Source organism: Vicugna pacos, chromosome 5 (assembly GCF_048564905.1).
Source record: "Vicugna pacos chromosome 5, VicPac4, whole genome shotgun sequence".
NCBI lineage: Eukaryota > Metazoa > Chordata > Mammalia > Artiodactyla > Camelidae > Vicugna > Vicugna pacos.
Window position 1 is genome coordinate 68,088,803 of NC_132991.1, and position 21,686 is coordinate 68,110,488.

A 21,686-nucleotide genomic window follows, 5' to 3' on the forward strand; every position below is an offset into this window, starting at 1 on the left:
GCTGTGGGGTGAAAAATGAGAACCATATGGTCTCTTTCTAGAGCCTGCAACCTAGTTGGGTGTGGAGGGTGATAAGGCAAGTGCACACATAACCTCCACACAGTACCAAGCTTGTCAGTGGTCAGCGCCGTAGAGAGGTGCAAAGTTCATGGGCCTCCCTGAGGAAGTAGTATCTAATTCTTCTTTTGTTTAATGAGAACGGCACTTAAACGTTGTTTTAGTTTTCTTTAAATTAAGGTATAATACACATACATAACATTCATTTTTTTCAAGTGTGAATTTCAGTAGATTTTAATTATTTCACAACTAGTATGACTTCACCACTGTCTGATTCCAGAATAAACTTTTTTAAAATTAGCTGATCTATGCCCTCTAGTTGTCAGGCCCTCCCACTCCCTACTGGTTTACATCAGGGAGCCTCTGGTACTTGTATTGGCCACCTGATCCCTTTTTTTTAAGTTTCCAACCAGCCTTTAGGAGTTGTTTTTTTCTAGTTTCCTTAATCCTGGAAGCAACTGCCAAAATTAGTGTGGTGGCGCAGGTGTGGGGCATACTGGCTGTTGTCCTGCTGAGCATCCTTTTCCCCACCTCTGTTCCCAGTCTGCCCTCTGACTCCTTCAAAAAGTGTCCCCACCTCGCCTGAACCCCTTGTGAGGGATGACTTCTGTGGCCCTTGAGAGGGCTTCCTTAGAGTACAAGCCATACTCCCTTTCTTGGTTTACAAATCCTTACATGAATGATCTGGCTCCCTCTTCTTGTCAGACTAATCATTCTTTCTGTTTCATGACATACCAAACTTGTACCCTCTGCCTGGAATGCTTTCCTCTCTGATCTTTGCATGTCTGATTCCGTCTTGTCATTCATATCTCAGTTTAAATATCACTACCCAGAGAAGCCGAGAGGCCTTCCCTGGTCATCAAATCTAAAGGAGCTAATTGCTCACTTTCCACACAACCCTAATTTAATTGTCACCGCAGTGTCACGGGTCTAATTTTGCTGTTGTTAATAATTCTCTCCCTTGACTGAAATGTTAAGTTCAGTGTTAGCGGGCCCCTTATTTGTCACATGTATCAACTATATCCTGAGCTACAACAGTGTTTGGCACTTAGCATGTGCTTAATACGTATTTATTGAATAAATGTTGAGTGAAATGCTTGCTTTGAACTGTGGCTCTTGCTCTGGTTCATCTGGTATGATTCTGCCAGTTTCTGTCTTCCAGAAATTTGCCAAAATCTCAGGTCCTTAGCCATCTCCAGCTCTCACTGCCTTTATAGAGTTTAATCTCTTTCGTAATTGTTTACGGTCTTTTCAATGGAACGTTTGGGAGGGAGAGAAATATATTCTGTCACTCTTTTGACAGGTTGAGATGTTTTACTCAGGTTGAAAACATGAACAAAGGCCAAGTTAGGAAACATGGCTTGCTTTTAGAGAATATTAAGTAGTTTAGGTTGATTGGAGGGTAGAAAATAAGGTTGAAAATTTAGGTTGAGGGCCATGTCAGAGAGGGTCTGAAATCATTTGATGAAAAGTTTGTACTTAATTCAGAATATCATGGGGAACCTTTGTGGATGTTTGAGCAGAGTTGTGACATGAAAAGAGTTTTTAAGGAAGATTACTCTGACAGTGATGGATTAAAGAAGAGAGGTCAGTTAGGAAGTTACTAGAATAATCTGAAGATGATTCAGTGTGAATCCGAACCAGGGTAGTGGTCAACAAAATGAAAAGGAAGGCAATGAGTTAGAAAAATAGTTAAGCCTTCTGGTGTTGACACTGGTGAATTGTCTATGATAATTACAGTTTAGCAAAGTGACTTTTATTTAGATGGATTGGTTGATTGCATGGGGAGCTGTATTGAATGTGTCTTCTATCAGTAGTGTGTTGTAAACGTCTTTCCTAGGATTTTTACATTTATGAGATGAAACAGAAAGCAGACATCTCAGCTTTGTTGGGTGGGGGATATTTGGTCAATTCTGGCACTTCATGTCTCTGGATGTTGGCAAGAGGTCAGGGAATATGTTAATGAATAATGGGTGGTACAGGAGTTTCACTGTTTCCTTTTGTTCTCACATTCAGTAACAAAATTTTAAAAGTCAAAGCTTAAAAAACGCCCATCAAGTCTATAGCTTTAGTTTTATTATTTGATTAATACTAGTCTTTGGTTTAGAACTGAATTCTGGTGTCTTCCTGACCAACTTATAATGTTAACTTTTTTTTTTACTTAGTTACTTGGCTATTTTCATCTGAAGGTTGGAAATGATTGTCTTTTGCTTCTATGAAAGAATTATCTGATGAGTAATTATTTTTCTAAGATATTAAGCTTTTATTTCTATTGAGTAAAACTAATTTTATGATAACTAAAATAACTTTAAAAAGTTAACTTAGCCACACAAATGCGATTTAGGAAAGGTAACATGCATACAGAATAAAAATTATGTGTTGGAGAAATATGCAATTGTTTTTTAGGGTTCTTAGGTTAAACCGCATTATTTTATTTGGTAAAAATGTTTCAGCCTATATGGGGTTTTTTTCCTTTAAATTTATTTCTGAATTTTAAATGATTTGCTAGTTGACATACTCTGTTTTCCTAACTGAACTTCGACTTTCTGAAGATAGAGACTGTTCTTTCTTATGTCTCCCTTTCTTCCTCTCTCTCTTCCTTAATTTATTTTGATACAATTTTAGACTTATAGAAAAGTAAGAAGAGTACAAACAACTCCCATATTCCCTTTACTTAGATTCACCTATTGTTCACATTTTACCTAATTATCATTCCCCTCTCCCTATGTGGATATTTACACCCCCACGTACACACACACACATTTTTTCCCTGAGCCATTTAAGAATAAGTTGCAGACATTCCCCTTTATGACTAAATTTTTTAGTGTATGTTTCCTAAGAGCAAATATATTCTTATATATGTAACTGCAGTACTGTTATCAAAATCAGGAAATGAAACATTGGTGCAGTGCTATGATCTAATGTAACAAAATAAAATTTTATCAGTTGTCCCAATTTGTCCTTACAGCTGTGTTTGTATACTTAAATATATTCTCTGGGTCCAGGATCCAGTCCAGTATCAAACATTGCATTTAGTTGTCCTGTCTCTTTAGGTTTCCTTTAATCTGGACTGTATCTTCAGCCTTTCTTTGTGTTCTTGGCCTTCACATTTTTGGAACTCTAGGCCAATTATTTTGTAAAATGTTTCATGATTTGATTCAGGTAATGAATTTTTGTTAGGAATACCACAAAATGATAATGTGTCTTCTCACTGCATCATTATAGGAAGCATATGATGTTGGTTTGCCCCAGTATTGGTGATGTTAACTTTGATCACTTGGTTAAGGAAGTGTCCCTCCAGTAATTTGTGGGGAGATATTTTGAGGATATGTAAATTGGGTAATCAGATATTCACCCACTATTCTTAGCATCTGTTGATGACTCTTGCCTGAATCAGTTGTTACTGCAGTGGTGGCAAAATGGTGATATTCTGTCATTTCATCTACATTAATTAGTTGGCATTCTATTGTAAGGAAGAGCTTTCTTCCCATATATTTATTTATATCAGTATAGATTCATGGGTTCTTGTTTTATTTAATGGGTTATATTTTGTTTCTCTCATAATTAATTTTGATGCTTAGCTTGTCCCAGATTAGCTCCTAGGACCCCGCTTCAGGGTCCTGTGCTCTTACGACATGTCCCCATTGAGCAGCTTCTGGCACAAGAAGATGTTCTGGGGGCTTACCTTATTGTTTTCTCTGCCCCCAACTCTGGAGTCATTACTCCAAGGATCTCTGGTTACTTTTTCAGTAGAATATATATTTAGAAACCAAAAACTGAAAACTAGGTATGCTAATGGCTACTGGGATATTATTACTATGAGGGCTTTTCAGTGAGCATGCCTTTGAACACACATGCACATATATTATTTCTGTCACTCCCTTTACCTCTGTCTGTTGGAAACCTTGAGTTCATACTGATGATGCGAAATCTGATCCAAATGGCTTCTATGCTGCAGGCTGCAGCTGTCTCACACTCTCCCTTGTTCCCCCAAGTGTGGGCTGCCTTGAACAGCTGTATTTCCTGCCAAGCATTTGGCTGTCTTATAGAATAGGGCAGAAGTGGAGAAAAACAATAGTAGACCACATCCTAATGAGGCTTTCAAGAATTTCAAGACAATTTCTCCTACCCAAGAAGAGTAGTCAAGTTGTAGCCTTTATGGAAGGTTGGAGCTGGAGAGTGCAGGAGCAATATCAGCTGTCTCCAAAGATAACTCCCTACTTCTGTAGTACAGCAGGAAAAGTGGAGCAAAATGAGCAAGATGAGTATCTCCGGAAAGTCAGGAGAGAAGAGAGAGATGTATGTATTCACATATACGTATATGTGTATATATACACATGCACACATAGATGTACTGTGTTAGTTTCCTAGGGCTACTGTAACAAATCACCACACACTGGGTGGCTTAAAAAACAGCAGAAATTTGTTTTCTCATTGTTTCTGAAATAAACTTGAAAAGTTAGAATAGAAACAAAAGAAATTTTACACTTCATTTCTGTTTTTCAATTTTTGTTATTTTTTAGTTGCTCTGTGATTTCACATTATGGCTTCTTATTTTTAAGAATATTTAGAATTTCTTTGAAGAGCATTGAACTAAGATTGTTTTTTCCTCTTTAGATAAGGCATTCCTGTTTGGGGTTTAGTAGATAAAGAATATTCAGTGTTAAGAAAATCCAGTGTAAATACAAGAATGAATATGGTTCATCATTCTGTTCAAAGAATTCCTTTACTAGGAACTGTATTTAAGCGCTTGATAAATAAAACATTAAATTAACAACAATGCCTTTGATTTGGCTTTTAGCGCTTAGGCATTATAACCTCTACCAACTGTTAAAAGAGTTCTTGTTTGTTTTTATGCTGCTTTCCGTAATCTTTAGTTACCTCACAGTTAATGTACATGATAATGAAGAGGATGTGTTAGTTACATCCTGGATTGTCAAAAACAGAGATAAATAAAGGATAAGGCATAAGGGTGTGAATCACCTCACCTAGTATTTCTCTTTCCTCTGGGTAAGGAGGGTTTCCCAGTGGCTGTCTCAAGAGTACTGCACCTCTTTTATTTATCGAGGAGGTTCAGTTCCACATGGAAACGTTACAAAACTTAGTTCCAGGTGTCAGCTCATTCCAAGAGGACCACGCCATGCAAGTTCCCTCCTGGCCAGTTAGTTTACTGGGTTCCTTTGGATAACATAGTACTTTACTTCTTTCTTAGTCCCTTTCAACACTTGGGAGACTGTAGCTTCCTTTAAACTTGCTTCATGCACAGGTCTACAAGAGGAACTTTGTTCTTAGAGACTTTATTAATCAAGATAGCTCTATGTTTACCACCTCTCCCATACTAGATTAATGTTCTTTTAAGTCATGGAAGATATTTTTTGCTTTCTTTGTATCCTGTGTGGTACTTACCATAATGTTATTTGTAGGCAAGGTATTTTGAAGTGTTGGATCTCAAGTAGAACTTGGGCCTTCCTGTTGAGGATCAGTAACCTCCAGAGAAAATTTGAGTGATGGATACAGAAAGCAACTTTTGATCACTTTTTTAAAAACTCACTTGCTTCGTAAATTAATGACAAGCTATAAAATGATGTTTATTTATGAGAAGGGTCATAGTGGAAAAGGATCCTCAGAAAAAGGACCTGATGTATGCATAGAACATAAATAAATAAAAGAAACATATCAAGCATGGGAATTTAGAATTTGGGGAAAAGTCAGTTTAGGTTCTCACTTTCACATTATGTGCCAAACTAAGCTACTATTATATAAAACAATAATTACATAAAAGATTGAATAATAAAATAAAACTAAAAATTTATATAAGCATTTATCTGATTGCTGGATGGAGAAGAATTTACTGAACAAAGCAGTGTGAGAATGTTTTTCACCATTTGTACATTTGATAACGTAAAAAAATAAAATGCTTAGCAGTGTCTTAAAAAAAGAGACCATCCGACAAAATTGAAAGATAAAACCTGAGGAAAATGTTACTATACACACATGTTTAATATCTTGATTCTGTAAAGAGCTCATGTAAATTCAATTGTTTATTAAATTCCCAGTTTCCACTTGGACAGTTTACACAGTTTACACTATTTATTTCATGGCAGAACTAAGAGTTGTAGGTCTGGAGAGAAACATACCTCTTGGTGCCCTGTTAGGATGAGTACTTAACAGCCTTCCATCCCCCACAACTCTCAGTTCATTTTACATTGTGTTGTGTCCTATGTCTCTCCTTTTCCTTCTCTGCTTTGACTTCCTCCCTCCTTTTGATGGGTCCTCTTCCTCTTTTTGTGCTGTACTAAATTTAACAGTTTTTTTTCCTTATTGTTTCTTTTGTCAGGTTTAGGCTTCCTTCCTCTTGCTTTTATTTTGCAAGGGTTGTATCTTGCACAGTTGGGGGCATTCCTTGAACCTGAAAGTCTTTATAGGCCCCCTTCTCATAGTATCTTATTTTTACAAAAAGCAATTATTTTGAATGATTTTTGAATTTTTGAATTAAAGGGACAAAAAGAGTTCGGTAATAAATAAGGCACCCTGGCTATATACCATGTATTTTTCTTACCGCTCTAAGCATGTGACTTGTGTAAGTTGTATTTCTTCTCAAGACTTTAATTTTTGTATCTATAATTATCTCTACCTGGTATCTATTGTGGCCTTCTAATGGTCTTTCTGTTCTTTAATAACTCTTACAGAGGCATCATGACCTCTGGCTAAAATACCATTTCTCCCTCTACCTCTTTCACTTCTGTGTTTAGTTCTTTCCAGTTGTCTTCTGGAGAAAAGAAAATAGGCTTGGCTTTCAAGTTCCCACCTTAGTCCTTGACTTTTAATTTTTAAGTCTCACTCTTCCCTCTTGTTTTATTTGACTCAGTCTCATGACGTTCTCACAAAAACACACTTTCTTCATTGCTTTTTATAATTTGCCCTACCTGGAATATATTTATTCAATCCTTAAACCCTAATCTAAGCCTGCCCCGCCTTTGATAAAGATCACCATTCTGTCTTGCGATGAGGAAATTGAGTAGTAAACCAAAATATCTTCCAAGAGGAAGATTAATAGGGAAAATGTGCTTGAGTAATTAACTTCATGGAAAATTTAGTGGGAATAATACTGATTCAAACTAAGGCAATGGATGGTTTTGTCTTATGTAGTGGAGTGTACTATATATTACAAGTTTTAACCGGTAATAATTGAAGCACAATTATTCACTGTTACCTGTGAAATGAAACCAACCAGCATTGTAAACAGTGGTGGATCATTCCCTCCATTATTTCTATTTTCATTTCATGAATAAAATAACTGTAAAGTAGTTTAAAATATTAACTAAATCATTATTAGCTAGAATTATTATTTTTCTGTAATAAATAATATGATTTTGAAATAATATTTAGACTAACTAAAACCTCTAATTACCTGAGTCCTAATAACTTCCTCATTTTTTTTCCAGTTGGATGTTTGCTAGGCATCTCTCAATCTCAATTCAAAACAGAATCCATACCTTTCCGTCCCCTAAGCTGCTCCAAGGAACAGCAGGCAGAACAGTGTGGCTACTGCTGGAGGGGAGAGTGGGAAGGGAGTCAGGGAGGACCCTGAAGGCCTGGGTCACTCATGGCCTTCTCAACCTACCAGCGACTTCGGGTTTTGTTGTAATTCAGTAAGTCTGCACTTTGGAGGAATAAGTCTTTTTATTTGTGGTAGGATACGTTTATTCTTTCAGTACATAATTTCCCTCAGGTATAACAGAGCAGAGAATTTGAGTGAAATTTTAATATATTCCTCCCAAAGTACCTAATATAAAAGAGTAATAGTGTTTATTCTAGTATGTGGCATAGTTTTCTTGGGCCTATTTCCACATCATTAAGGAAAAGCATCACACTGGAAGCTATCCATTTAAATCCAAATTATTTTTAAAACAAAATTTATAAAGTTCTCTTTTTAAAAAAATTTTCTCTCTTTTGTTTGGAGGGACAATTGACTAACTGTTGTTATATTTGCATTTTCTGCTGTCATCATTTGCAGTAGGGACATTATGTTGGGAAAATTCAGGTTTAGAATTGTGATTTATTGGAGACAGGATTGATATATAACAAAGAATGAATTGCCTAGCTAGGTTTGCTGACTTTAGACAGTGCAGAGCCTGTAGGAAAACTCCTTGGGGCTCCTCACTGGGTGGGTGTAGTAGACAGAAACAGTGGGGTAGGGGTAGTTGAATAAGGGTTAACATCAGCTTCTAGAGAATGGAGAGTGCTGTTTTAGAGTGTAGATCTTTTAAGAAATGTTGTAGGACCTCAATTTTTATTGGAAAAGTCTCTGAATAAAGTGTCTTAAGTTCATTTTTATCAATAACCCATGTGGTGACAGAAATTCAAGGACAGAATTGGTAAACATTACATAAATGGTAAAAATCAAATAGGTGCTTCAAAATTTCCATTTATTTTATGACTGTCATTGTTCCTTAGCCATATTTTCCTTCACTTGAGTTAATAGTAGTCTGCAATAAAAAACAAAACTATTAAAATATTGAAAGATTTTTTTAAAAACCCAAATAATTATTGAGTTTGAATAATGGGAAAAAACTCACAAAACACACTAGACTTTGATGTGGAGTCTGTATTTCAATTTGGATCCATAATTTAAAAGAGTCATATTCATTTTGAACTGTTCTGTGTTTGCTTTGTAAACGCAAATTCCTGTTGTTTTCGGGTTTTTCCAGCGTAGCATCATCCTTATGGCCGTTTGCAGTGTGTGCTCAGAAGGGAAGTGTGGGCATAAGTATCATTTCAAAGCAGAGTTATTTTAGAATATTTTCACTTCTGGGTTATTCTAGTGTGTTTTAAGGATTAGGGAGGAAGAGGAAGTTGACCACTCTGTCCCCAGCTCTGTTGCTGTTGGCCCTCATGAAGACTAGGTATTACTACTCCTAGATGTTCTCAAAGTAGCAATAATTATTTGAGTGAGTAAGTCACTGGTCAGATGGGGTTTTTCTTTGCACTAACTTTTTGTTTTTCATGGGTAGGTATTTTACTGAAGTATAATATCAGATTTCTATTGAGATTGATCTGTAAATAATTGAGTAATGAATAAAAAATCTTAGAAATGGTATTAATACAAGTGAACTATAAAAGCCAAATTTCTTTAAGAGCCAAATTTATGAATTGGAGAATTAGTCGGCCCATTTTCCGTTTGTCTAGGTAGAATGCCTTGATTTATACATGCTTATATATTAAGTTAATGAAGGAATTAAGATATTCAGAGATGAGAATTTCTTAAGTGAGTAAACGGGATATGATCTGATTTTCAACATCATTAAAACTAAATTCAGTTTTGATTTTGCAACATTATTCAATTGACCCTTTCTGTAAAATTTTAATAGTAAAATAAGGTTTAAAATTTAACTTCATGGGGTGAGGGTATAGCTCAAGAGGTAGAAAGCATGCTTAGCATACGCAGGGTCCTAGATTCAATCCCCAGTACCTCCTCTAGAAATAAACTTTAAAATTACCCCACCCCAAACAAACAAACAAACCAAAATTTAACTTCATGGCACCTCATGAGATAGTTAAGTTCCTTATGTATCTCATAACCACATTTAAGGATCACAGAGATAATTTTGTTGATTGCTGCTTTGGAGGCATAAATTGTCCGCAAATTCTTAACCTAGATTAAGGATATCTTTATTCTCTGAGGAATTGTTTAAGATAACTGACAGGTTGTATTCTGAATATTGCCTGGGTCCACTGGAACCAAAGCTGACTCATAAATGTGAGTCAAGAATATGGCATGTACAATGAAGATACTTGTTGTGTCCCTGGGAAAGTTAATAGTTATTACTACAAGTTGAAGGAAAAGGATTTGTGGTCAAATAAATTTAGAATATGTTGTTAAGCAAAGCCAAGCTTTACTGAAGATTTCTCAATCTTTATTAATAAAATATCTTATATTAATCAGATTAATCTTTAAGAATCTTTAGTGTCTGGTCAGTCATTGATCTTACTTTGTTTTGTGTAATCTTATCCTCTCTTCACAAAATAATATACAAGTTCCATGTCAGGTATCATGTTATTTTATTAATGGGAAGAAAGAAAACCTATCTTATTTCAAGGGACTTAAACTTGAAAAGTCACCACATGTAGGAAATTTTGTATATATAAAGTTTTCAATTCTAGTTTTCTATTTCAATTCTGGTTTCATGGATTTTGGTAGGGACTGATAGGGAAGTAAATAAAACACCAATGGGGTAGAAAGTGAGAGTAGGATAGAAGGAAGAACTAATTCAACAAACTAGATTAAAATTTTTGTTTTGTATGTTCTCGGTAATGCTTGTTGGACAATACATATTTTTTTGTATCTAAACAGATTTTTACAGAATAAGGTAATAACTTGCTCCCCATTAATGACTTCCAGTTTCCTTTTATAACGTATCTATAGTTTTGAAGGCCTGACTCTATAGAGAGTTGCAGTATATATCAGTACATACAGTGCATACTTTTTCAAGTTCAGCCTGTAACTGTTCATTCTATACAAATATCTGTATTCCAGATGGAGCAGCTATCAGATGAAGAAGTTGACCATGGTGCTGAAGAAGACAGTGACAAGGAAGATCAGGACCTGGACAAAATGTTTGGAGCCTGGCTGGGGGAGCTAGACAAACTCACCCAGGTTAGAAATAGTGCTTGAAAAACTAGTTGAGGATTTTAGGTCATAACTGTGTGCTAAAAGTTTACTGTGTAGACATAAGGATGTGGGTATAGGTTATGTTTTAAAGTACTGCTATTAAGGGAAAATGTCCAAAACATTAACAAGTAAATGACTGTTAACACTAGAACACAAGATACTATCTGTGGTTATTTTAAGGAGTTAAAAAGAATAATGCTTTCAACAGGTTCTGTGCATTCAGAGGGACTTCTTAAAATCTGTTTCATAAATTGAAATTGCTGGCTAAAAAGTTTTAAAGCCCAGCATGTAAAAATCTAAATTTTAGCAAATCCTAGTCCATAACTTAGTATGAATACATTTTACATCATAAATAATATCCTCATATGCAGATATTGTCTATTACATGATTCCAGGATACTGACAAAATTTCATCCCTTGCTGCACTTTATTGTGGGTTTTTTGTTTGTCTGTTTTTGGTTGGGAGTAGGTAATTATGTTTATTTATTTTTTAACAGAGGTACTGAGGATTGAACCCAGGACCTCGTGCATGCTAAGCATGCACTGTTCCACTGAGCTATACCCTACCCCCTGCATTTTAAAACAGCGGCAAAGCTTTTTCCATTTTGTTTTGTTGGATCTTGGGTTTTTAAAAAAAGAATGACTTTATCCTCTAAACCAGGTAACTTGTTAGAATAAAGGCATATGCTGTTACTACCCCAGTTAGTACATTATATTCAATATTCAGTATGAAGATAGTTATGTGTATTAAAACAACTTTAATTTTATGACAGTGAGAACATTAGAACAAAACTTATTTTCACTCAAACTTAGATAGTATTTCTGGGAAGAACTTTTGTGTAAATTGCTTAAGTATGAGATTCCTTAACCAGTAGAAAAGTAGGTAGTTAGGTGGAAACTTAAAGTACTAGTTTGTTTCTGTATTTCTTTCTGTTGTAGTCTGGAATTAAAATTGAGAAACTCTTCATGTAATTCTTGCTAGATCATTTTGAAAAGCAGACATGTTTGTGACCATAACCTGTTAACGCTGAATTTTGAGAATAATGCTTTTAATCCTACTAGAATTTCATAAAAATCGTTCCCTTCATCTCTGATCAAGAGAAACAACATTATTTGTGGTAATAGGGAGGAGGGCATAGCTCAAGCGGTAGAGTGCATGCTTAGCATGCACGAGGTCCTGGGTTCAATCCCCAGTACTTCCTCTAGAAATAAATAAACCTAATTACCTACCCCCACACACCAAAAATGAACAGGAAAACAAAAACCAAAACAAACCTAAATAAAATACTGGCTTAAAAAATTAATTAAAAATAAATAAATTTTTAAAAACATTATTTGTGGTGATAAAGGTTGTTTCCTATATAGAGTTCTTTTCCTTTTGCCACACCATTTCAGTTTAATTCTTAATTTTTTTAAAAATGTTTTTGGCATAGAGATGATGACTAGACTATGTGGTTTCTATGCTGAGGAGAAAAAGGAAGGAGGAAGCCAAGTAGAGGAATAGAAAATGTATATATATGCATGACTGGGACATAGTACTGTACACCAAAAATTGACATATTGTAACTGACTATACTTCAATTAAAAAAAATAAAAAGAAGATGATACTGCATGAAGGAAAGTACGTGAGGGCCAGCTGATGTGTGTGGGGTTTCCTTGACTGTGGATTTTATTGTCCATACCTGAGGAGGGGCCAAAAAAGGGAAAAAACAGGAGATATCAGTCCAGCCACTCTGGGTAGAGTAGACTCCATGTTACTCTACAGCAGTTGGCATTTCTACTGAATACAAGAAAACCTTGTCCCTCTGAGCTTGGTTGGAATTCCCAACACATTACCCCAAACTGCCAGATTTCTAAGTAAGATACAATGGGTTCTGTCTTCATTTCAGAAAGTTATTCTCAAGGGAAGAATGTTTGGAATCAGATTTCATGATAGTTTACTAATATATAATTATTTGACTATCGTGTTTCTTTTCTCCTGTTTTTATAAAGACAGTTATTAGAAGGAATTATCTCTAATAATTTTGTTGTTCTTAGGGAGGAATGCTTTCAGAATCTTCCTCAGGTATTTATTTTAGCTGCCTTATACTATTTGACTAAGAACAGTTTAGATTGTATGATCACAAGTAAATAAAACGAAGAATTGATTTCTTAATTTAAAAAAACTGTAGGTTTCAATTCAATAAACTGTTACAAGAAAAAGTAGTATATGCATTACATGGCTTATAATGCATAGTTTTATGGTTTAATCAGTCTGTTTTGACTATAGAAACCAAATTTTTCTTTAACTACTTTTAAGCACTGATAGTGTCAAAAACTGCTATTATTAATGATCTCAATTGTGTATTAACTTTTTTTATTTTAAGAGTGTGTAATTTTAAAATGATTATTTTGTTATATGAGGTAGTTAACTTTCATCTAATAAAAGCATATGTGAAATACATTGTATCTTAAAAAAGAAAAGAAAACCTTGGATACTTCCCTAGATCTAAAATTCCCTGACATACAATTGTGAAAGAGCTATTCATCAAAAAAGTTGGTCCTAAAATAATGCTGTGACTGTTCTTTTTTATTTATAAATCTATAGAGAAAACCAGGTAAAAACTGTTGCATAACATGGCTCACTGCTAACAAGTTATTTTTTAACACTTCAGAAGTTTTCAAAAAATATTTTGCTAAGTTAGTGGCTAAAATTTCACATTTCTTGTTTATTTCATTATTTTAGTTCACTGCGAAGAGTCATCTGTGCACCTATATCACACAGTGTTAATGGATTTTCAACTTTATATTCAATCAGTTGTAAATTTTAAGTGGTTGGTAAATTTTCTGAAATTGTTTGTAAAATTTTGTTATCCATTTGCATTTTTCTGAAAGAAGGTTCATGGCTTTTATCACATTCTCAATGACATCCCACCCCTCCACTTCTCCCACCCACCCCATCCAAAAAAAAGGTTAAAAACCTTAACTCTGATAGATTACCAGTTTCTTGGCATCAAGGAGTATTTCTTACTATTTCGCTTGTTGCCGCAGCATCATGGACACAGCAGATAATTATAAAAAGTATCTGTTTATTTGAACTGATAAATAATAGGTGGACTTCTAATATGTCCTCAGTTATACTCAAGTTTTACTGAAAACATTACCTACTTATTATTTTTCATTTCCACTGGGAAGGAGATTAGATCTTAAATTGCAGCAGAATTAGGCTTGGGGTTAAAGGAGAATTTCCTAACTGTTTTGCGAAACTTTGAAATAAGGCACTTAATGGTTGAGAATCTCCTTTATACGACAGCTTTAAAAACTGGATGGACACTATCTGAATAGATTCATTTTATCTTGAAATGAGTAAAGAGGATAGCATTCTAATTTAATTCCATGATTCTACAGATAGACTATTCAGCATTCTTTTTCATTTGAAATCTACTTGATAATTATAAACAGAAATTAAAATTTTTAAAGGCTAATCCTAATATTTACAAATTTATTTAAATAGACACTAAGTAACTACTTACCCTTCCCCTGAATTTCTATTGTGAACATCTTTTCTTTATTGTAGAAAGGTTAGAAAAAAAGAGTCATTTAAAAAGATGGTGAGTTAACTCACAAGACACCTTACCCTGTACTGAGTGCAGTATAATTCTTATAACTTATCACAGGCAGTATAGCTGCTTTACAGTTTGCCCTTACCTTGATAGAGCTCGAAAAGAACAAAGATATTTCATCATTGTTTGAAGTTGTAGTCACTTTCTGTTAAAATCTTGGGTCTTACTGATTTTGAGTCCAAAATTGTGCCTTATTTTCTGCGTACTTCATGCCAAGAACGAGGCTATGCTGGACCAAAAACAGATTCCTCTGAGGAGAGAGATAGCAGAATTCTCTGCATTATTCTATTCTGTTTCATATCTTACCATGCCTGTATTCATATACCTACCTTATTTTATAGTGAATTTATGTGAAATAAGCTCAGTCACTATGCTTGATGTATTTGGAAGGAAATTTACTCTGAACTAGGACCATCTCAAGTGCCTTAAGTAAGCATATATCTAAAAATTAAAAAAAAACTATGACCAAAATGATATGAAAACTAATTACACTTTACCTTGAGACCTTGAGGCAATTACTTAGAAGAACTTTGGTTTTATTAACTGTTATATGACAATTCACTTAATCATAAAACAGACTTTATATATCTTTTTATATCATTGAAACCTGAATTTAGTATGACTTAATTAAGTTTTCTTCTTTTAAAGAGTTTGGATTCTGACAAGCCCACAGAACCAATAAAAAGATCTCCTCTTCGCCAGGAAACAAACATGGCCAATTTTTCTTATCGCTTCTCTATATACAACTTGAATGGTAAGATGTAATTGGAAATAAAATGTACAATAGTATAGTAAGTTGTATAGTGTGGAAGTAATGCAGCTCCACGTAGCTCAATATAAAAACTGCGTGCATAACTTGACTGAGTTCTTAGGTTTCTTGATTTGTGCATTTTATTACTAATACAAATAATCACAGAAAAAAAACAAACTGAAACATAACTAAAATTTTCTAGTTGACTTATTAATAATTGACAAAGTACAGACTCGGGTGGAATCCTACAACAAACTTAATTGCAATGTTGTATTTTCACTGGAATAAAGTTCAGTGAAATTATCTTATTAGTAATTTAAAAATCAGCCCCTCTAGCCTTTATTTAATGAACTCTATCTAGTCAGCTTTACAGTTTTTGGAATTGACATTTGAATCTGTAATTTTTTAGGCCCCAACATTTCTCTATTTATGCCCTCGGCTTTTTAGGTATTAACATTTCTACCAGGGCAACGGTCATATTAATAACTTGGAGCCTCTGGTAAAAAAAATTGCATGGGAGATGTGGTTAAAACCATGGAAAAATATATGATTTTTGCATTATTTTTGTCTTTTAACTCATAATTTTACTCTCCTCTGATTACTATAAATCTTAAAAGATGAACTCTGCTTCTAAAATTTTTCTCTTGGAATTTGAAATAAAAATCTGTTAGAAATGCTGTATTTGATAGGTTTAAGGCCCAATAGAATGAATATTTTTGCTTTTCCTCCTTGCATTTATTAACTGATTTATAATAGAATGTATAAATTATGATTCATTGTGTTCTGGAAACCTCATGCATGCTGTTCTTTGCAGAAGCTCTGAATCAGGGAGAAACTGTGGACCTGGATGCCCTAATGGCTGATCTTTGCTCGATAGAGCAGGAGCTCAGTAGTATAGGTGCAGGAAATAGTAAGCGTCAAATCACAGAAACAAAAGCCACTCAGAAATTGCCTGCTAGTCGACATTCGTCAAAACATGGCACTTTGAAAGGACTGTCTTCCTCATCTAATAGGATAACTAAGCCGTCACATGCCAACTACTCCCTGGATGACATCACTGCACAGTTAGAACAGGCCTCCCTGAGCATGGATGAGGCCGCTCAGCAATCTGTACTAGAAGACAGTAAGCCCTTAGTAGCTAATCAGCACCGGAGAACAGCATCAGCGGGCACAGTGAGTGATGCTGAAGTACACTCAGTCAGTAACTCCTCTCGTTCAAGCATCACTTCCGCAGCCTCCAGCATGGACTCTTTGGATATTGATAAAGTAACACGCCCTCAGGAACTGGATTTGACACATCAGGGGCAGCCCATTACTGAGGTAAGTGGATAGAACCTTCTTCCCTGGTATTTCAGTATTAGAATAAGGAGAAAATGATATTTTTTAAATGCAATTTTAATTAACTTTGCTTTTTCTACATATGAAATTGGCAAGGATACCTCTGAGCTAAGTTTTAAAATCAAACTACGGAAAGAATGTATTACCAGATGCAGCAGTGTCAAAGGTGATTAAGAAGAGATTTAGTTTTTTCAGTTTTATTCTTGTGACTATTTGAAGTCCTTAATGTCAGTTGTATCACATGATTAAAAAACTTGAAATATGATCTATATTGAATGATATTTTGCGAAGTTACGATAGCTATTAAGCTGATAGTAATTTATAATATATGTTTATTATAAAATAACCACTTGAGAAAATGATTCATTTGTAGTTCTCCAAATTCTAATTCTCAGGGTTTACTCCATTTTATTATCAAAGAGTCAGGTTTGGGTAGTGGAAACAACCATTGGGCTTGGAATCAAAAATCTTGGTTCCAGCTGTTTTATTTACCGCTCACTACCCATAGGACCTTAAATGAGTTATTTACTCTTTGTGAACATCAGTTTCTCATCGTAAACTGGAGCTAATAGTACATGGTCTTCCTTCTTCATACTGTGGTTCAGAGAATCAAAAGTGATATAATATACATGAACAGATTTTTAAAAGATGAAGTTTTTCTGGATGTGATGGGGTGATAAGAATGGGTTTGTGATAAAATAAGTTTAGCCAACACTGAGTTTGGTGAAGGTGAATTCTTGATTGAGTTCTTTTCATCAAGGAGAAGGCAATTTTGTTACAATATAAAGTAGCAACAAGAAAGAAGAAAATTAGTGGGGAAGAATAAGTCCAACCTTCCATTTAGTTTGTATCTACAGTGCTCTCTAATACAAGGTAAAATAATTTGTATTAATACGAAGGTAAAATCTTACAAAACATTGTTTAAGGAATTGCTGAGAAATTTATTATTTACTCCTGTTACTTGATATTATTGACACCCCCCCCACCACTTATTTAATTCATTAGATTACTTTCCATCAGTCAGTAACCCTTGATATCCACTCATATACCTAGCTTCATTCTAGGCATGGTGGAGCACAAAATAAGCATAAGTCATGTGGCTTGGAGATAAACTTGAGTTTTATTGCTTGTAAAGAAGGTTAGCAAATTATATCAAAGAAAAAAATGTTCATTTATTTAAAATGAAACTTATTAAGTGGTATATATTCTATAGAGAACTTGAAAATGATTTCTTGTGATACCTGGGCATTATATTTAGCACCAGTTACTTGGCATGCATCATTCATGTCTTTTAGACTTAACCTGTTGAGATATGAGCAATATATTATCAGGGATGTGCTTTCTTGGTTATTCTGGGTTTTGTGTGTTGATATTCCTTCTTTCTAAGGATTCCTTTTTTCGAGATTATTTTCAGTTGGGTCAGGATGCATAAGGACAGGTTATGAACTAATTAAGAATCTGTGTGTGTGTGTGTGTTTCCATCTGTAAAAATACACTCATTATAAAGTTCACTCTGTAGGAGCACACTCATTATAAGTTCAAACAGTAGAGGAGCAAATAAAGTAAAAAGTGACAAGTCTTCTCCCAACAAATACTTCCCATGATACCTAGTGGTATCATGGCAAGGAGACCAGTGTTTAATGGTATAATGTTTAAGTTTAATGTAAGGTTTGGTGAGTAAACCAGGAAAAAGGCAAGAAAAGGAGTTGGTCTTTTCTATCCAGCCTGTTCTTTTGCCTTGTCCAGATGTGTAGAAAAGTGGCTTAACAAACCTGCAACTTGCTTCAATATACTTTTTTATGAATCTAATCTGTTCTGATTCAAACCAAGAAAACTAAGGAAGGCTTACTAGATCCCAAAACCGTGTATCACATTGTCCCTAGGCTGAAGTACAATTTTTAAAAAATATTTTAATTAGTTTTGCATGCATAGAGTTAGTTATAAAGTTCTAAAGGGACTTGTTACCAAAAGCTCTGCTACACATGCAGACGCACACTCATGCGCGCTGTATTCTCCTAGGAGTAAGCACTTTCTGCTCCTTTAGCCAATTCTTAGTGTATTTACCTCTCTATCATTAAATCTATAGTCATACTGCTATTTCTTGATGTGTATTTTATCTGCTAACTTCTCACTCTGAAAGATTTACATATGGCACTCCCTAGACAATTCCCCTCTTTTTTCTCCTCCTGGTCCCCCATCCTTCTAATATATTTTTGTTGTGTTACTATTCAGTGTTTATATTATCATGACTATATACATGCAGTCTACTGCTAAAGTGTGTATAGTTTTATTACATTTCCTTTTTGGAACATTACATTTTGCTTTTCCTGGAATTAAGAACTGTCTTTAGATTTTAAAATAACTTTTTGTATGTTTATTACTATTTCAACTCTAGACTTTTTCCCAATTGATTAACTCTCCTACTTGGTTCAAACAAAATTAGTGTTCTATTAATTTCATCTTCTTAAAATTCTTCCTTGTCTTTTGTAGTCTTTACTCTAGGATCATTCTTAGAGTAAACACTTCTCTCTCAGGTGGGTAAGCTTCTCCAGAGGTGATTCTTCCAACCCCCTGCATGGAGGGCATATGCTTGGCTGCCAGTGCTTTAGCAGCCCATTTGGGAAAGAAGGCACGGGGTATGGAGCTGTTCTCAATGTGAGCTTCCATTTAATCCTTCTAGGTCAGTGTTTCTAAATCATCAGCACTTTTGACATTGTGGGCTAGATAATTCTTTGTTGTGAGGAGCTATCCTGTGCGTTGTAGAATGTTCAGCAGCATCCCTTCATTTACCCTTTAGGTGCCAGTACCATGTACACCCCTCCCATTGTGGCAACTGGAAATGTCTCCAGACATTGCTGCATGTTCCCTTTGAGGCAAAATTGCCCCCATTTGAGAATCACTGGGTTAAGTGGAAAGGGTTAATAGCACATCTAAGTCCTTTTTTTCATGGGGAGTAACTTTGGGTTTTCCTTCTCTTGACATTCTTTCGCTAGAAACTTGACTAATAAATAGAGACTGTGTCCAGGTAGCATTGCTTATTGTAAATTGACCCTGGTTGGTGAGTGTATATGGACCACAAAAACTGTGAGCGAACTATAGAAGCCTGTGAAAACACTGACCTTGACTTTCTGGTGTGCAGTGTGTAACTCTTTTAAGTGAGCATGAACACATCCCTTGAGGAGCCCAGAACCTACATACATTGACTGTTAAAATGTACTGTTGGTTCCTGTGGAGCATGAAGTTGCCCTAAGCCACGGTGATTCCTGTACTTATTCACATGATCTCTTTCCCTTACAATGGTGGGGCCAAAAAAGGCCCCAGATGGGCTGTATAGATCCCTTGTGAAGACAGCTTGTCCCATGCTAGCATGCTGTCTTTGTCTTTCTGCAGAACTAAGTGAACCTGGTGCCAAGCTGTGATCTGTCAGATCCTGTCCGACTGAACCTGAGACTACAGCTGGTGGCACAAAAGGAGGAAATCTGGGAATTAACTTTTTTTCTTAAACATGCTTTCAATCTTGCTTTTAGTCCCACTTTCACTTCGGCTGCTTCTGGAGGTTTTCGAGGTTACATAATGTAGATCGCTCCTCTGCTTTTCTTCAGTGCTTGCTTAGTATTCGTTTGCTTTCGTTAGGTCTGCTGAGTTGTTTACTACTCAGCCATAAGCTTTCTAGCTTCCATGTTTTTGTCATGTCTTCTTATAAGTTTGTCTTTCAAACAAAAGCAGCAACAAAACCCTTTATCTTTGTTTTAGTGGAATTTGGGGAGGGAGTGGGACTATCTCACTGGCTATTCAGTCTCCTCCTTATGTCTTCAGTCTCTCTCCCTCCCTCTTTTTTTTTTAATTAAAATGTAGTTAATTTACAGTGTTGGTTTCAGATATACAACTAAGTGATTCAATTACACATATATATAATATACATTTTTTCTTTTCAGATTCTTTTCCATTATGTGGTATTACAAGAAATTGAATATAGTTCTCTGTGCTACGCAGTAGGTCCTTGTTGTTTATCTATTTTAACGTATAGTAACATGTGTTTGTTAATCCCCAATCCCTAATTTATCCCTCGCCACCCCTTCCCCTTTGGTAACCATACAGTATTTTCTATGTCCATGAGTCTGTTTTTGGTTTGTAAATAGAATTTGTATCATTTTTTTCTTTAGATTCCACATATAAGTGGTATATGATGTTTGTCTTTCTCTGACTTAACTTCACTTAGTATGATAATCTCTGGGTCCATCCATGTTGCTGCAAATGGTATTATTTCATTCTTTTTTATGGCCGAGTAACATTCCATTGCATATGTATATGTATGCCCCATCTTCTTTATCCAGTCACCTGTTGATATCATGTCTTGGATATTGTGAATAGTGCTGCTATGAACATTGAGGTGCATGTGTCTTTTCGAATTATAGTTTTCTCTAGATATACGCCCAGGAGTGGCATATGTTAAGTCTATCTTTAGTTTTTTAAGAATCCTCCATACTGTCCTCGATAGTGGCTGCACCAGTTTACATTTCTACCAACAGTATAGGAAGGTTCCTTTTTCTCCACAGCCTCTTGAGCATTTATTATTTGTAGACTTTTTAATGATGGCCATTGTCACTGTTGTGAGGTGATACCTTATTGTAGTTTTGATTTGCATTTCTCTAATAATTAGTGACATTAAACGTCTTTTCATGTGCCTGTTGGCCATCTGGATTTCTTCTTTGAAGAGGTGTCTATTTAGGTCTTCTGCCTATTTTTTGATTGAGTTGTTTGTTTTTTTTATGTTAAGCTGTATGAGCTGTTTGTATATTTTGTAAATCAATCCCTTGTCAGTCATGTCATTTACAAATATTTTCTCGCATTCTATAGGTTGTCTTTTTGTTTTGTTAATGTTTTCCTTTGCTGTGCAAAAGCTTTTAAGTTTAATTAGGTCTCATTTGTTTATTTTTGCTTTTATTTCCATTACTCTAGGAGCTACTTCAAAAAAATATTGCTGACATTTATGTCAAAGAGTGTTCTGCTTATGTTTTCTTCTAGGAGTTTGTATTATCTGGTCTTACATTTAGGTCTTGACTTTGAAGTGCCCCATGGTGCAGTCCTCAGACTACCTTTCTGTCTAGTCTGTATCTGCCACTTTTGTGATCTTATTCACTGACAACTACAGATTCTAATACCCTGTATCGTTTGTTTAAGACACATTTCCCCCCCACCCCTGGCTACATTTTAATCCCTCTAAAACAGTGGTTCTCAACTGGGAGCTATTTTGTCCCTCAGGGAA

General features: G+C 35.2%; 1 protein-coding gene across 2 annotated transcripts in view; it reads left to right on the top strand.

Moving 5' to 3' along the window:
- The window catches only part of RAPH1 (Ras association (RalGDS/AF-6) and pleckstrin homology domains 1), an 83,727-nt gene that overhangs the window by 16,382 nt on the left and 45,659 nt on the right, over positions 1–21,686 (top strand). For both annotated transcript variants that reach the window (XM_072961416.1, XM_072961417.1), the window contains exons 2-4: positions 10,595–10,714; positions 14,980–15,085; positions 15,897–16,402. In XM_072961416.1, the coding sequence (XP_072817517.1) occupies positions 10,595–10,714; positions 14,980–15,085; positions 15,897–16,402 (732 nt within the window). The remainder of the gene's footprint in view (positions 1–10,594; positions 10,715–14,979; positions 15,086–15,896; positions 16,403–21,686) is intronic.